Below are 17,937 nucleotides of genomic sequence, written 5' to 3' on the forward strand. Positions count from 1 at the left end.
GAACTATAATAATAATTTTGTACACCCGAAGGTATATGACTTTTCTAAAATAAAATGTGAATATGGTTTCTTTCACTCTTAGCTTAAATTTTCTTTATAGCAGTTTAAACTTTATAAGTAAGTTTTTGATATATTGAGAATTATGTATTCATGTGTATATAACTCCACAAAAGGAATAAAACTCTGTTAACCCACTGTTACACTACTTTCTTTATTAGAATTTTATAGAAACAAATAAACTTTTTTCTTTTTAAAGATTGGCCCTCAGCTAGCATCTGTTGCCAATCTTCGTTCTTTTCCTCCTTCTTCTCTCCAAAGCCCCCCAGTACATAGCTGTGTATCCTAGTTGTAGGGTCTTGTGTTTCTTTCTGCCATGTGGAACGCCGTCTCAGCATGGCTTGATGAGCAGTGCTGGGTCTGTGCCCAGCATCTGAACTGGTGAAACCCTGGGCCACCGATGTGAAGCACGTGAACTTAACCACTCGGCCACGGAACCAGCCCCTGAAACACATAAACTTTTAAAAATAACATATCATAGAGGCAAATCTTGTGAACTGTAGAAATTAGAAAATGCACACAAAAGAAAAATCACATTCCTACAAACTAGGATCACTATTTTAACACCTTAGTGCATATCCCTCCATGATCTTTTCCTGTTTGCGTATGTGTATGCATACACATTTATATGTTCAGAGTGAGGTCATATTGTGCATACTATTCCATTTTAGTCAGTTTTCATCTTATCTAATTTTAGACTATATTCAGTTTTTTATTTAGATATAATTGACACATAACATTTTGTTAGCTTCAGATATACAACATAATGATTCAATATTTATATATATTGCAAAATGATCACCACAATAAGTTGTTAGCATCTATCACCGTACATAGTTGTAAAATTTTTTTCTCTTGAAATGAAAACTTTTAAGATTTATTCTCTTAAGAATTTTCAAATATGCAATACAATATTATTAACTCTAGTCCGCATGCTGTACATTACATTTCCAGAACGTGTTTATTTTATAGCTGGGAGTTTATATACTTTTTAATCTCCTTCACCCATTTCACCCATACCCACCTCTTGTAACCACCAATCTGTTCTCTGTGTTCATGAGCTCAGTTTTGTTTTGTTTTATGATTCCATGTATAGAGGCCAGCCCTGTGGCTGTGGTTAAGTTTTTGTGCTCTGCTTTGGTGACTTGGAGTTTGCTGGTTCAGATCCTGGGTGTGGACCTACACACCGCTCATTAAGCCATGCTGTGGTGGCATCTCCCCTAGAAGAACTGGAATGACTTACAACTAGGATATCCAACTATGTACTGTGGCTTCGGGGAGGAAAAAAAGAGGAAGATTGGCAACAGATGTTAGCTCAGCGCCAGTCTTCCTCAACAGAAAGCATACCTTAAAAAAAAAAAAAAGATTCCACATATAAGTGAGATCATATGGTATTTATCTTTCTCTCCCTCACTTATTTCACTTAATGTAACGTCCTCAAGGTCCGTCCATGTTGTTGCAAATAGCAAGATTTCCTTCTTTTTTATGGCTAAATAATATTCCATTGTGTATGTATACACCACATTTTCTTTATTAATTCATCCACTGTGACACTTAGAGGTTTCTTCCATATCTTGGCTATTGTAAATAATGCTGCAGTGAACATGGGAGTGCATATATTTTTTTGAGTTAGTGATTTCCTTTTCTTTGGTTAAATACCCAGAAGTGGAGTTGCTGGATCATATGGTAGTTCTATTTTTTAATTTTTTGAGGTACCTCCATACTGTTTTCCATAATGGCCTCACCAATTTATATTCCCGCCAATTATGCACAAGAAAAAGGGTTCCCTTTTCTCCACATCCTCGCCAATGCTTATCTTTTTGAGAATAACCATTCTAACAGGAATGAGGTTGATATCTCATTGTGGTTTTGATTTGCATTCCCCTGATTAGTGATTTTGAGTACCTTTTCATGTATCTGTTGGCCATCTGTATGTCTTCTTTGGAAAAATGTCTATTTAGATCCTCTGCCCATTTTTTAATAGAATTATTTGTTTTTTTTGCTTTTGAGTTGTATGAGTTCTTTGTATATTTTGGATATTAACCCCTTATCAGATATATGATTTGCAAATATTTTGTCCCATTTGGTAGGTTGCCTTTTCATTTTATTGATGGTTTTCTTTGCTGTACAGAAACTTTTTGGTTTGCTGTAGTCCCACATGTTTACTTTTTGCTTTTGTGGCCTTTGCTTTTGGTGTCAAATCCAAAAAATGATTGCCAAGACCAACGTCAAGGAGCAACTAAGTTTTCTTCCAGGAGTTTTGTGGTTTCAGGTCTTAGGTTCACATCTTTCATCCATTTTGAGTTGATTTTTGTGTATGGTGTAAGATAGTGGTCCAGTTTCAGTCTTTTGCGTGTGGCTGTCCAGTTTTCCCGACACCGTTTATGGAAGGGACTGTCTTTTCCCACTGTATATTCTTGGCTACTTTGTCGTAAATTAGTTGTCCATATATATATTTCTGGGCAGACTATATTCAAAATTGACCCAAGAAGTCCTTTATAGATAATTTGCCAGGCCAGTGTCCAAAGTAGGACTTTGCACTGCGTCTGTTTGCTCTAAATCTCTTTTAAAGTAGGCCAGTTCTTTTTAGGATACTAAGTAATTGAAAGGACCTTCAGATTGTCCCTCCTCTTATATTTGTCTACTTTCTGCCTCATGATGTCATTCAGCTTGTCCTTTTATTGTTAATATTTCCTGTAAATTGGAAGATAGACCTAAAACCTTGAATGATTCAAGTTAAGTTTTTGGCTACAGTGCCTTATAGGTAAGACTTCCATATAGTTTATCATCCAAATTAGAACATTTTTGAGAGTGAAAGGGAGTTTTATTAATCATGACATCATGACAACAGTGTAATGCAAGATTTTCCAGGCAAACCAGCATGATATGGTCACTCAAATAATGAATGATGCTGGATTCTTCTGTTGTATCATATCAGAAGACAGTATCTAGTTAACCCACCATTAGTGATTTTAATTGATCATTGGAATAGAATAATGACAGTCTGATTCCTCCACTGTCTGGTTACATTTTCCTCTTTGTGGCTAAAATGTAATCTATTAGGTGTAGCATTCTTTGGCATTGTACTAATATCCATTTCTCATCGACTATTTGCAGAACAATTTTAGCAACAATTGATAATCCTTGCCAGAATTAATAATTCTATTAGGGTGTGCAAAGTGATGTTTTTAAATTCTATCACTCCTACCTGTTGTCATTCTTCTATAAAAATAGAGCTTTCATCAATAGGGTCTATTTTCATTACTCTGCAATATAGTTTCTGTTAGAAAGGACGGATAGCATGATTGTTTTAATTATAAGTTTTCAAAGTAAGTTGCTGATAAACTTATTTTATAATATTCAGGCTTTTGCAGCCCAGGAAGACTTGGAAAAGACCAAAGAAGAGTTAAAAACTGTGATGTCTGCCCCCCCTCCACCTCCACCACCACCGGTCATTCCTCCGACAGAAAATGAACATGATGAACATGATGAGAATAATGCTGAGGCTAGCGCTGAATTATCAAATGATGGGGTAATGAACCATAGAAGTGAGGAGGAACGTGTAACAGAAACACAGAAAAATGAGCGTGTTAAGAAGCAACTCCAGGTATTTAAAATTTGCAGTTGTATGCACGTTTAAAATATAGTTTACATTTTCTTTTTTTATTAAGTTACACTTATTAAAAATGATCATTAGATTTTGTGGAAGCCTTGAACACTAGCTGGTCTTGTGATTGCTTTGTGGGTGCTTGGCCTACAGTTGCATTATTTCATTTCATCTATTGTATGATCCTGTTAGCACACCCTTGTTTGTTAGTCTTGTGTAATCAGGCCTTAACCAGTAAGTTATTCTTTAACTATAGCTTGACTCTTGTTAAAAGATAATATTTTAATGCTGTGTTTACAAAGCAAATGAATTTAATTTTTAAATGGTAAAGTATATATTAAAGGCAATGAAAATTTAATACACTAGTTGTATGACATTATATCATCTGAATTATTTGTTCAGATTTTATAATGGTGAAAGGTCAGTTTATTAAATTTGCATAATTAGAATAAAATAGGAAATTTTAATATTAAACTTTCTTTCCAGGTAAGTTCTATAATTTTTAATTGGTGAAATCTTTAAATATTAATAAAGAAAGTGAGGTGATAGTTGAATAAAATATTAAGACTTTTGGAGAAAGCGTTTCTAGTGGTGTAGATTTTTATCTATACGTTATTCTATAATGGCTACATTGCACGTTTTGTAAGTCATTTCAAGTATTGTTGGAGAAACTTAAGGAAATTTAGAATAATACAAAAAATTGTCATGGTTGATGAGTGTAGAAATGAAAGGCCATGAGTATTCCTTCCTAACCACTACCCCTATTATTACTAAAAGTAAAACAAACTTACACACTTTAAAGAAAAAGATTTTACAATGGAAATTTCAATGTACTAAAAAAGTCAGATTTGTTATATGTATGTTTTTGTCTTTAAACTTTTTCATGTTTTTAAAATCTAAGGAAAAAAATCATAGTCATAATTTTTATTTTTTAAACATAGGCATTAAGTTCAGAATTAGCCCAAGCCAGAGATGAAACAAAGAAAACACAAAATGATGTTCTTCATGCTGAGAATGTTAAAGCAGGCCGTGATAAGTACAAGACTCTGCGACAGATTCGACAAGGCAATACAAAGCAGCGTATTGATGAGTTTGAAGCAATGTGAGAGCTGTTATTTTGCATACGTGTTCTTCATAAGCTGAACCACCAACAGAGAAAAGCAGGCCTTTGCAGATGTGATGGAGTGCATCCCACCTTGCCAAAGCACTTATACCAGTTTGACTGTGGTGACTAAAAGACATATCTAAGGGGAACTCTTCCACATTAAGGCAGTGTGATATCATGTTTGGTTTTCCTTTTTTTTTTGGGCCAGGGAATGGAGAACAGTGTTCCATCACCTTTCACGATTTTCATTTTCCATTTTTTTTCTGTTGAAGATTAACACTAATTATCACGTCTGACCAATGTGTATGTGTGATTTAAGCACTTTGTATGTTTCAAAGGATGATGGTTACTTAATGAGTGTTTAGGTAGAGCGCTCTGGTTTTCCTCGCCCCTCCCATGTTTTATCTGCACATATTTTCACATTCTTTCTCATTCATATTTTCTCAATGTCTCCTTGTATCTTGCCATACCACCATACAGATCATTGGTAGTGTTTAAAATGAGGGTAGGTGACAGGGTGGACAGTGTTTGATCATTGTGAGAAAACAGATATCAATCATGAAGAGGATTAGAATGTTGAATGGTGTAGTGTGCAGCTGGTGGCTAAGTTTTTAAATCCCAATTTAATTACATTATTGGATATTTGATGTTTGCTTACTTAATTACAGTCATCTTTGACAGCTGAATTGATTGGTGTTTCATCTCCTGTCACCCTTTGGCTTTCTTTACTTACCAATTCACAAAGGTGTAGACAGCAGGTAGTAGGTCCCTAGGAAAATTTATTGATGAAACGTTATCTGCAAATAACAGTCATCTTTGAAAGATTTAAAAGTTTTGTTCTTTCATAGATTGATTTAGACAAAGAGATATTTAATAAAAGAAAATATCATTTGTTGGTAATTGATTATAATCATTAAAAAGAACTTGGACCTTTCTGGAAGGGCAGCCTATGAAAACATTAGTCCCAGAGAAGGGACAATAAATACTACCTCACTACTACACCTGTGATGACTGGTTGTTCAAACACAACAGAGAGTGTCAGCTGTATGTTTTATAATACATAGTGATGGTTTCAATCATGAAGGAATATTTTTGAGATTTCCTTTTATCTTCAGAATATCTTAGAGTGCTAAATTTTTAACTGCCTTTTTGTTGAGCTGAATTGTGGGACTTTGTACTAAAATTGTAAGATCTTGCTGGTATACTATCTTCCTGGAGGGGTGTTGTATGCCTGAGGAAGTAAGAGTGTGTGTGTGTGTGTGTGTGTGTGTGTGTGTGTGTGTGTGTGTGTGTGAGAGAGGGAGAGAGGTTTCCCTTGTAGCATGTGAAGAATGTCTGTACCTTCATTTCCTGATGTAATTGTTACATAATCATTTTAGCATATTTGATTTCTAAATCATTGTGCTTATTTTTTTCAATCTCTAACTAAGAATACTTAAATTTGTTTTTTCAAACCTATTTTAGAAATTATAATGTTAGGTTATATTAAGCTCAATTATGTCTTACAAGGAAATCTTTCCTGTTTGAAAGATGTTCTAATACTCACGTGTTCTAACATTTTCTTTATTGTAAAATATCTAGATTTGGAGATAAGGAAAGCCTTGTTTTCTCTGGGTGGTTCAGCTACTTTCCATTTGGTATTATGCACTCAAATTTACATTTATCTATTAAAATTGCCATTTTGTTAAACATTTTTCATGCACAGTAGATCCAACTTGTGTCTGAAAATATCTCTTGTGCTTTTTTGATTTTGCTGACTTTAAAAGGATTAATCTGGGCAGACATAATGAAAAGGAAAGGTTGCATTTAATATATTTTTTGGACTTTGTAGGACAAAAGATAACTGGTTACCTTTGAAGTGACTGTTGTACGGTGGTTGTGCACATGCTTCAAAATACTGTGGAAGAGAATGTTTCTGCTTGCAGCATGCTAGAGGACTAGAGGGTGAATGCTGCTGTTGATGCTTTCAAGCCTGTGTTCACTTTTCCAGAGCGTTAAAACAATTGCCATAAAGGGGAAAACTTGGACTTCCGTTGGATTTTTATTAATTTTCTTCATTTTGAATTGTGTGCACTACCATTGTCACATCAGTGTGATATCAGTGTTGAAAAATTACCAGTTATATTTGCTGTTTATAATCTATTTGTAGATTAGGATTAAAATGGATTTAATCCATTTTTAAAGCTGTGTGAATTTTTCTAAACAGGAACAACTATTTGCAATATAGGTTTTCATAGTGATTAAACCAATTATAACTTTTATTATTAGCAATTGAGAGCACATGTTCATATAGCAATGTAAAAATATATTAATGAGTATTTGGTAAATTCCAACAGGCTTTTACCATTAGCATAATTTTGTGTTGTACAATTAAGTTACAATTACATCTATAATTTTGGATAACATTCATTGGTTAACAATAAAGTGACAAAAGCTCATGCCTTCGAGGTCCACTGTTGTTATTTAACATGGATTTCTTGTATATTTCCTGAAAGTTATAATCTCTGTTAGACTTATGAATCATCACATCTTAAAAATGAGAAGTGGATAGGGAAAATGTCAAAATCTTCATAGATTTACTCTTTTCCCCCAGATTATATCTCTTTTGGTATGGAAGTAATACCGATTGTTAGTTCTGCGGAAAAATTAATTAAATTAAATTGACTCTCTTGATAACATAAAATCAGTTAAGATTTCCAATTATTGCTTTTATTTTATAGTGTTTAGTTTCTTTTTCCTAAGGAAAATAGTTTCATTGTTCTTGATTAATCTTGCTATTAAAATGCTAATGTTCTTTAACGAACTGTATACTAAGTGCATTTACTTAAATACGTATTCTTACTTCAAAGCTACGTTACAGAGCAGTTAGCATAATTTTAGAAGTTAATTCTCTTTGTAAAAGCTTTTTACTAATTTTTAACATAAAGATCATTCTTAAACAAAGTGATAAATCTATTCTGATAGTAAAAGCCAGGTATCTTCTCAGTTTATAGTAATATTTACGTATCACTTTATTATTTCTATTCCCAAAGGCAAGTAGTGTTTTCTTTACTCTGATCCTATCAAAAAAGTAAAGGGAATTTTATGTAAGATTTTGCCTTATATGTCTTTTATATCTCAGTTTTTCCTTAGCTAGAATTACCACTTACAAAGTTATCTTAGACTGTATTGGAACTCACTCCTGATCGTCATTAGAAAAGAGTTTCAATATTAATATTGTGATTAAAAATAAAAAATGCCCACCACTTTCTGTCTCAGTTTTGATTACCTTGTTGATGGGTGATGTTTTTAGAAATGAAGATAATATAAAAAAACTTTTTAGGTCCAAAAGCATCTCATTCTGTCTATACATGATGAAAACAATCTTTAAAATCTAAAGCTTAAGTATACAGAATTTCTGCCTTTAGCATTGATTTACTGAACTGATTAGTAAACCAAAGCTTAGATATCTTTATTAAGAACAAGGGAGGGGCTGGCCTGGTGGCATGGTGGTTAAGTTCACACTCTCTGCTTTCGTGGCCTGGGGTTCGTGGATCTGGATCCTGAGTGCTGACCTACACACTGCTCATCAAGCTATGCTGTAGTGGCATCCCACATACAAAATAGAGGAAGACTGGCACAGATGTTAGCTCAGGGCTAATCTTCCTCAAGCAAAAAAACAGGAAGATTAGCAACAGATGTTAGCTCAGGGCCAATCTTCCACAGTGGGGGAAAAAAAGAATAAAGGAAAACATTTAACTATGGAACTACACTGGTAGACAGGTTCCCTTCATCTTTAACTATGTTCTAAATGAACAGAACTTTAGCATTTTCTTATTTCTTCATTCTTTTTTTTAGCCAGAAGGTTATCAAATATTCTTATGTAGTTTACCATGTAGAATGATGGTATTCTAGTACGTTTCAAAAGCGCAGTGGATTCTGCAGATGTTTTGTTAACTTCATAAAATGTCAAGGCAAACTGACTCCTCACATTCTACACTGGTAGCAAGGAAAAATTCTCTCATAGTAGTGTGTCCTATGTCAAAGCTTATCACATTCCCATCCTTGGCTTTTCCAATTAAATAATCTTAATTCCCGTTTTTTTCCTAGTGGACCTGCTTCTTAGTTGTCCATCTTTCAAGATTTTAAAAACTGCCATTTTCCCTCTAGAAAGATCATGACTCCTTGCTTTGTCACCTCAATGTTTTAACCTCCCTTAAACTTGGTGATTAAGAGTTTCCTGATTTGAGGTTACGTATATACTACTTTAGGAGTTGAAGTATCCATCATTATTTCCCATAAAATTTTAAGGTTAAAGATCATTACTGAGATAATTACCCTATGGCATATCTTGTAAATTCAGGTTTATGTTTGCCTCCGGAGTTCAATAGCCACTAAATGGTTCCAGGTTCTTAGTTAATGACCTTATTTAGCCAATACGTTTTTATCAAGCACCTGCTATGTTCTAGGATATAGAAGCAAAATTAGAATGGCTGTGACCTCTTTGTTTTGGCTTATCTTAAAATGTGGAACTTCAAATATTAATTTATCTTAGCTCTGAGATCATTTGCATTAATCCGTTACAATACTAGATTTCTTTATGATGGCAACACCATTTGGTTGATTCATGTTATTTGTATGCCCAGATTCTTCCGTGCTTTTATCTAGTCAGTTGCTTCCATCCATGTAATTTATTATTTTTATTACTCTGTTCTAATTGTTCACTTTTATTTAATGATTATTTTAAAAATTTAGATTCACTTTGTTATTTATGCATGTCATCTAGTTTGCTCCTAAAAATAGTGATACTGGTTTTCGTTTACTAAGTCTATATAGCCAATATCCATCTTCCTAGTGGTAATATGGGATCACAATTTCTGAGATTTATGTGATGATCCTTGAGAAAGTTCCTTTTGATAACACATGGATTTATTATATGAAATGCTGCTTGCACTGTTATAATGTATACCACGATATCTTTCAACTTTTTTGCAACTTAAGATGTTTTATCTTTTGTTTTAGATCTAGCAGTGCGTGTGTGCCTTAGACTCTTAAGGCAATACCTCCTCCCTCCCTTTCCTTTTGTTTATACTGAAAAGTCTCTGTAATTCAAGTCTAACATTGGAAACCTGTATGCCGTCATTCCGTTTATATAATTATTTACTTTTAAATTTTAGCTCATTTGGATAAAAGCTACAATTGTATGATGACAGAAAATACTACAATGTAAGATCGATAGAGGAAAATTAGTGACTGATAGAGAAGAAGAGTATACAGGATAGTTTCTCAAGTATGCTTGTTCTTTGATAAATTAATTTTTATTTTATAGGTCAAATTTTAAATACTGGTCAATATTTAAAGATATCCTAAAAAATAAAGTGCCTAATTTTAAAAGTTTTTCTAACTTTCTAGGAAGACTCATTTATTTTACACAACTGACAAACCAGTTAAGTATAGTAATTAGTTATAACTATATTAAATATTGAGGAGTTTAATGGAGTTACTTTTCATTTGAATCTTCATTTTTTTGTGTTAAAATATACATAACCTAAGATTTACCATTTTAACCATTTTCAACTGTACAGTTTAGTGACATTAAGTACGTTCACCTTGTTGTGCAACCGTCACCACTGTCCATCTCCAGAACTTTTTCATCATCCCAGATAGAATCTCTGTATGCATTAAACACTAGCTCCACATTCCTCCCTCTTCCCAGTCCCTGGTAATCTACTTTCTGTCTCTGAATTGACTACTTTAGGTACCTCATATAGGTGGACTCCTATAATATTTGCCCTTTTGTGTCTGACTTATTGCACTATGTTTTCAAGGTTCATCCATGTTACAGCATGTATCAGAATTTTATTATTTTTTCAGGCTCAGTAATATTCCGTTGGATGTATATACCACATTTTGTTTATTCATTCATTGGTCAGTGGACGTTTGGATTCTTTCCACATTTTGACTGTTATGAACAATGCTGCTTTGTACATTGGTGTACAAATATCTGTTCAAGTCTCTTCTTTCAGTTCTTTTGGGTACATACCCAGAAATGGAATTACTGAATCATGTGGTAATTCTATGCTTAATTTTTTGAGGAACTGCCAATACTATTGTTCTTAGCCGCTGCACCATTTTACATTTTCATTAATAATGCATAATTTCTCTACATCCTGACCAACACTTGTTATTTTTTGTTTGTTTTTGATAATAGCCACCTGGTAGATGAAGTGGTATCTCGTTCTAGTTTTGATTTGCATTTTCCAATGATGTATTTTTCTCTCTGACGTTGAACATATTTTCATGTGCTTGCTGACCACTTGTATATCTTCTTTGCCAAAGTGTTTGTTTATTCACATTCTGTCTGCTTTTTAATTGAGTTGTTTGTTTTTTATTATTGAGTTGTAGGAGTTCTTTATATATTCTGTTATTAATCTCTTATCAGATATATGAGCTGCAAATTTTCTCCTGTGGGTTGTCTTTTCACTCTGTTGATAGTGTCCTTTGATGCAGAAAAGTTTTTAATTTTGATGAAGCCCAATTTATCTATTTTTCCCTTTTGTTGCCTGTGCTTTTAGTCTTCATGTTTGTTAAAGAGAAAAAATTATTTTGATGAGGATGGTATTACTGAAAAGCAGAGCAGAACATATGTTATGTACAGTGGTTAGAGTCTAGAGAGATGGAAAGTAGGCTGTCTTGACTGGAATAGAAAATGTGGTTCGCTGTGCACTGACTGTGGGATGGGAGAGCTGGAGTGAGCCGGGCCAGGGATTTCTGGAGACTTGAATCTTCTGGTTTAATTTGATTTGAAGACATGTGGTGCCTTTGGGAACGCAGTCACGGAAAGGAATAATAACTAAACTTTGCTCCGAAGGAAAATTCGTGCTGCTATGTATAGTATACTAGCAAGTGCAGAGGATACAGAAAGCTTCATAGAGGAACTACATGTGCTGTAATTAGCCTGAAGAAAGGCTGTGGGCATGGGAATGAATTACAGCCCTACCTTCTGAGCATTTCAAGGAAATAGCTAGATGTAATTTGCTCTCATGTTTGCTGTATGTAGTAATGTTTTTTTCTTCTGCCTATTTTCCAAGTGACCTCTTTTGGGACAGTTTCAACCTTTGTTTTTATTCTTTTATTCATGATGTTTTGGGACTGTGTTCTTTAGTGGTACAAAAACGAGAACTAGAAATTAAAGACACCCAAGCACAAATGGCTTCGATTCTGAGTTCTAATTTCAGGTCTTATACTTGTGCTTTGTTTTTTATAAGCAGTTTCATACTTCTGAATCAGATTGTCTATTTCAGAGTATTTCTGTGGAATCAGATCTAGAAACTGAGATACCAATGCATTGTCTTCCCAAAAAGTGTGTAATGCCTGACCAAGGGTTAATATCCATGTACTTTGAATTATTAATACTTGTTTCTAGTTGAAGAACCATTACAGAGTGTGTTTATGACAGTTCCATCAATATCCTTTCTGCTCCAAGATGATCCTAATAGTGTAGTTTCTGAAAGAAACTTGAAGTGTTTTTTTAAAACAGGTTTTAATGGTTTAGAAAAATAGTTCTTTCAGATCATTATGAAGGGTTTATATTCGCCAAAACACAACTCAGTGAAGATTATCTCAGTATACACACACGATTATTCACTGGCTGTGACAGCTTTGAACAACTTACTTTGTCTGGAAATTTCTGTAGGGTTTTTAAAGTTGAGAATCACGTTTGATTGTACTCAGTTTAGCTTCTGCTAGAAGAATGATTTGATTCATGTGCTTATGCCCAAATGATATTAGTTTTTTATCTTATTATTTTTCCTTGTTTTCCCCAGACAATTCCTAATACAATATACTTCTCAATTTTTAGGCCATAGAAGTTTTTGCGTATAGATAAATATAATCCTTTGGTAATCTAAATTACAAGTGGATGGTTTTCCTTTAAAGAAAACTTTGAAGTTAACTTTTTTGGCACTGACTTTAAAATATGATGACTTACTGTTGGTATGTAGATTAAATGTAGAATTTTGCAACTTTTTAATTTGTCTTTTAGAAGTACTTTCTATCAAAAGACAAAATCAATGTATGCAAAAGGAAATCATAATTCAGTGGTCTGTTTACTTTTTAAAAATTGTTTCATTAATATTTCCAAATGTAGTACATGATAGTAGCTCATTTTAGTTTCTTAGAACCTTTACGTTGATTAAACTATCATTTTTTTCCGAGAAATATTAACATCTTTTAAAAGTAGTTGATCATAAGTATGAAAAATGTTTTCATTGATAGGTGCAAAATAACATAAAATCACTGTTGCTTAGCAGTTTATATACATTCTCAAAATACCATGAGAAAATACCTCAATTTTATAAAAACTACAGTACCAAACAGTATAAAACCTGGAATTAGAACCCAGAACTTAATCATCTGTATAGTTTATAGTATAGTTTAATGTGCTGGGCCACATATATTTCATATTAGCTGATGTTTTAAGGATATTGATAATGAATTTGGGGGACATAGGCTGGATCAAAGGCTTTGCATCAATCTGTGAAGAAGATGTATCCATTGGAATAGTAGATTTCCATCTTTAGAGGAGATTCTTGGCCTTAATATTTTTGGAATATTCTCAAGCATTAGGAAGACCGGAAGCAAGTATGTCTTCTAGATTAGTGGTGTGATGTATGCAGGTAAGAACATGTTATCTGCCACCTCTTATTTTTGAGCCATTGTGCTTTAGTTCTTAGCCATTACGAATTTAAAAAGTTTTCAATTTAATGGTGTTATGAAAGGAATGCTGAATGGGAAAGATTCCTCCTTTTTTCCCATAAAGTAATAAGACTAATCCATACATACATGTGTGCTCACAGAGGCATTCATTCTTCCAGTGATTTATGGAGCAATTGCTGGTTATGCACAGCGCTGTTAGAGTTAGGGGCGATAGACGAGACCTTGTGACTATTGTAGGAAATTGTAGTTAAGTCAGAGAGTTGAGACGTGGACTCAAATTAAGGTATAGAAAGTAAAGTAAATACCAGAAGAAAAATGGAGATAAAATGTACAGAAGTTAGAGAAATGAGAGGTCACTTAGGTGCTATTAGCAAACAAGCAGCATGATAGTGATTTGACTAAGAAAGTTGAGAAATGTTTTCTTCATTTCTTCATATTGCTGCTGGGGCTCATTGAAAGTTATAAATCCATCACTAGGTCGGCTAGCTAATAGTTTAGATTTGTTAACTTGGTTCTCTGCCAGTAAGAATTGCATATTCTTTAATATCAAATACAAATGTGTCTGGTTTTCTTGTAGTAGAGTCTATTGAGTATAAGCAACCTTAATAATAATGGTTTATATTAGAATAGCCAATAATGAAATGTAATTTAATATTAAAGTTTTCATATAGCATTTTAGGTTAACTACTGTGTTTAACTTGACAGTAATTTTACCACTCTTGACTATAAATTATTTTTCTACTCTACAACTATCAGATTATCCATTACCTCAAGCAGTACTGGTAAAATTTCCTTCTCAAACACTGATTGTGTTAATTTTTGTAGGTTTGTGTAGCAATAACTTGTATCATAACAAAAGCATCAGAAAACAGATATTTAAGGATTTTGGGGGGGGGATTTTTTTTAAGCGTTTAAATAATTGTTATTGCCAAATTTTCTCCTTTTTTAATTTAATGAAACAATTTTCAGCTATGCTTAGAGATAATTGTTTTTAAAAAACTAGAAAAGTAGGTATTAAATTACAAATGTTTTTAGGAAATGTATATTTTTCATTGGCTTCCAGTATTATCATGTGTTGAAGTTGCTAAATACTAAAGGTGCTTTAGGTCATACTTAGCTACTTGATGTTAAAGCCTCATTTTTAAAAACTTGGTTAAATCATTACAGTTTTTAAAAATCAGTGATACATGAACATGAAACAAAATTCAGTAGGTACACTGGGCTAACTCTAAAACAGTAAGCCTCTCCCTGTCCTCTGTCTTCTGCCCTCCCCAGAGTAACTCGTGTGTTGGTCATCTGCCTCCTGGAGAAGAGCTGCACACGCACGAGCATGTTATGTGGTTGTGTTGCTTATGTGAATTAGAGCATTCTTCACTCGGCTTTTGTGCTTCTTCACTGAAGGGTGTATTTTGGAAGTCATTGCATATCAGTACAAAAATACCCTGGTATTTAATTGTATGCATGGCCCTTACTTCCAGTGCACATTTACGTTTTTACCAATTCTTTCCTATTATGAACAGTTTTGTCATGTATTCTTGTGCAAACACTGCTTGTGTTTTATCCTGTTTAAGAAATTGTGTTATAGTCCAGTGGATGAGGTAAGTTTACATAAGGTTTCCTATATTTTAGGATAGGAAATTTTTACTTATATAGGTGTGCTGCTTACATTTTAAAAAATTTAAACAGTAATATGTCCTTGTTGAAGCACTTTTGTGAGAAAAGTAGACACTGGTCTTTTTCATAAATTGAATTTCTGTATTACAGGTTTACTTAAAGATGACGCAGCCATAAAGGTCTTAATATTTCACTTTTAAGGGCCCAAGTGAAAAAGTTCTGCCAGTAATTAAAACTTCTCTGACTTCTGCAAATCTTAATAATCAGAAAATGTCATTGTTTAAAAAGAAGCAAATAAATAGGATGGGATTTTCTAAATACACTTTGGGAGCTTTTTGGATTTTAATTTCCTTTGATTGCCACCATCTCCTCAGTGCTTAGAGTTTTCATTTGCCTACTTTTGTTAAAATGGAAAATGACAAGCTCGGATCATTGCAGAACATTTTAATGACATAAGGCAGTTAACCACAACACCAAACGGCAGCAAAAGTGTTTCACAGATATTTGATTCTGCAAGTTTTCTTTGGTTTTTAAGGACGTAGATAAACTTGACTTGTATTATTAATTCGATCTTTCTGAAGTTAAGAAAATGTCCTTTGGGGCCGGCTCCGTGCCCCAGTGGTTAAGTTCTTGCGCTCCGCTGCAGCGGCCCAGGGTTCGGATCCTGGGCGCAGACATGGCACCGCTCGTCAGGCCACGTTGAGGTGGCGCCCCACATCCCACAACTGGAAGGACCCACAACTAAGGTATACAACTATGGATGGGGGGGTTTGGGGAGATAAAGCAGAAAAAAAAAAAAAAGATTGGCAACAGTTGTTAGCCCAGGTGAAAAAAAAAAAAAAAAGAAAATGTCCTTTGATTTTAGAGCTTGTTTTTTCTATCAAATACTGCTCCTGTATCTATAAACTTTGACCTAGCTGAAATGATTTTCTTGGGCCCCAAATGCTTTGAAGGGTACAGCCTAGATTTGTTTCAAAAGTGCTGATGGTAGTTCATGTTCATCAGAGAGAAGAAATACAGATCTTTGTGGTTTGCGGTCTCCCTTTCACCCACCCTTCCCAGAGATCCACACTAAATTCTAAGCTGATGTAGCAGAGAGAGGCAGAAAGGCTGAGTCTGTAGCCTCTAGTAGTCACCATCTGCCCGTTGCTCTTTCAGCTGCCCAGCGCTGCCGAGTTCTGATCCCTGCTCTTCCTGCCTAGTTTTTCAGGCATGCCCAGAAACTGTCAGCAGTCAAATTGCAGACTCGGTAGCCTATGCTTATCCCCAATCTAGCGGGGCAGGCATCCTTCCCCAGAATCTCCTGCTGCTTCAGCAAACGTTTTGTTTTTTCACAGAAGACACCTAGATCCAGGTTTTATCAGTTCAGAGCGCATTCGATACATAGCCAGTCTGACTGGCTGTCAGAGTTTTGGGTTATCTTGGGATAGATGCGAAGCAGCATCATGTAGAGTTAATTGCATTTGGCTTTGAATTCTGGCCTGGCCACTCACTTACTGGTTGTGTGACTTTAAGAAGCCACTCAGCCATTTTGAGCCCAAGTTTCCTCATCTGTTAAGTGGAAGTAACACTATTTATCTTGTGAACATTGATTGTAATAATATACGTGGAATACTTTGTTTACAGCCAGGTATATGAAAGGTGTTAATAACTAGTAACTTCTGTTACTTTGTTTTTCATATTTTTGTTCCTCTGTCAGTATTGTGGATATTAGTATTTGTACCCAAGTTCTTTGGATTTGGATTCCCTTTTTTTTTTTTTTGCTGAGGACGATTTGCCTGGAGCTAACATCTATTGCTAATCTTCTTTTTGCTTGAGGAAGATTCACCCTGAGCTGAAATCTGTGCCATTCTTCCCCTATTTGGTATGTGGGTCACTGCTATAGCATGGCCGCTGACCAGTGGTGTAGGTCTGCGCCCGGGAACCAAAGCCAGGCTGCCAAAGCAGAGCACGCCAAACTTAACCCCTAGGCCACAGGGCCAGTCCCTGGATTCCATTTTTTATGTCTTCTGTTTGCCTTTTAAGGATTTTACTTGAGATTCTCTTAGAAGGTATTGCTCAGCATATGTTTATTGAGAGTGTGCCAGGCCGTGTGCTAAGAATGAGGAGATAAAAAGAGACGTGGTCTGTCCTGAGCAGTGACAGTTCACAGTTTACTCTCAGTAGAGAAAGTAAATAATTTACGTGTTTGTGTGTTATGAATAAGTGAGGTTCCCTTCTCAAGCTCTTCATACTGGAGTGTCCCAAGGCCCAGGCCTTCTCTGTCTACAGTTGGCTCTCTTAAGAGACCTTGTCCAGTATTACTGCTTTAAATACCATCTGTATGCTGAAAACTCTCAAATCTCCAGCCAGAACAATCTCCCCTGAACTTCAGATGTATAAATCCACTATCTACCTGACATTTCTGCTTTGATATCTGATAAGCATCCCAAACTTATTTTGTCAAACCAACTCAAGATCTTCTCCCCTCAGACTTGGTCCTGCCTCAGTCTTCCTCTTTTCAGTCAGTGGGTGGCAAGTCCATTTTTTCAGTGAATCAGGCCAAAACCTTGACTGCATATAGGACTTCTTTTTCTCTAATAACCCACATCCAATCCAACGACAACCCTGTTCGCCCAGTGGTCAAAATGTCAGCTATATCCCGAAAATGACCATACATCTTATTCCATACACCAGGATTGCTGGGATTAGTGCTAGAGCCTTCGGATGGGATTTCTTGATTCTTCTCTTGCTATTCTACAGTCTGTGAAGACAGCAGCTTTAAAAAGGTAAGTCAGACCCTGTCACTGCTCAGAATCCTCCAGAGCTTTCCCATCTCAAAGTAAAAGCCTATCCTTCTCAATGGCCATTCAGAGTC

The 17,937-nt window shown here is 34.8% G+C and overlaps 1 protein-coding gene across 2 annotated transcripts in view; it reads left to right on the forward strand.

The window, feature by feature from the left end:
- RDX (radixin) overlaps positions 1 to 17,937 on the forward strand; it is an 85,210-nt gene that overhangs the window by 55,310 nt on the left and 11,963 nt on the right. Inside the window, exons 13-14 of one of the 2 annotated variants that reach the window (XM_044751941.2) lie at positions 3,422 to 3,664; positions 4,606 to 4,766. In XM_044751941.2, the coding sequence (XP_044607876.1) occupies positions 3,422 to 3,664; positions 4,606 to 4,766 (404 nt within the window). Of the gene's footprint in view, positions 1 to 3,421; positions 3,665 to 4,605; positions 7,208 to 17,937 lie in introns of those variants that run through there. The other variant, XM_044751940.2, reaches the window with a different exon arrangement.

This window comes from Equus asinus, chromosome 20 (genome assembly GCF_041296235.1).
Source record: "Equus asinus isolate D_3611 breed Donkey chromosome 20, EquAss-T2T_v2, whole genome shotgun sequence".
Taxonomy (NCBI): domain Eukaryota; kingdom Metazoa; phylum Chordata; class Mammalia; order Perissodactyla; family Equidae; genus Equus; species Equus asinus.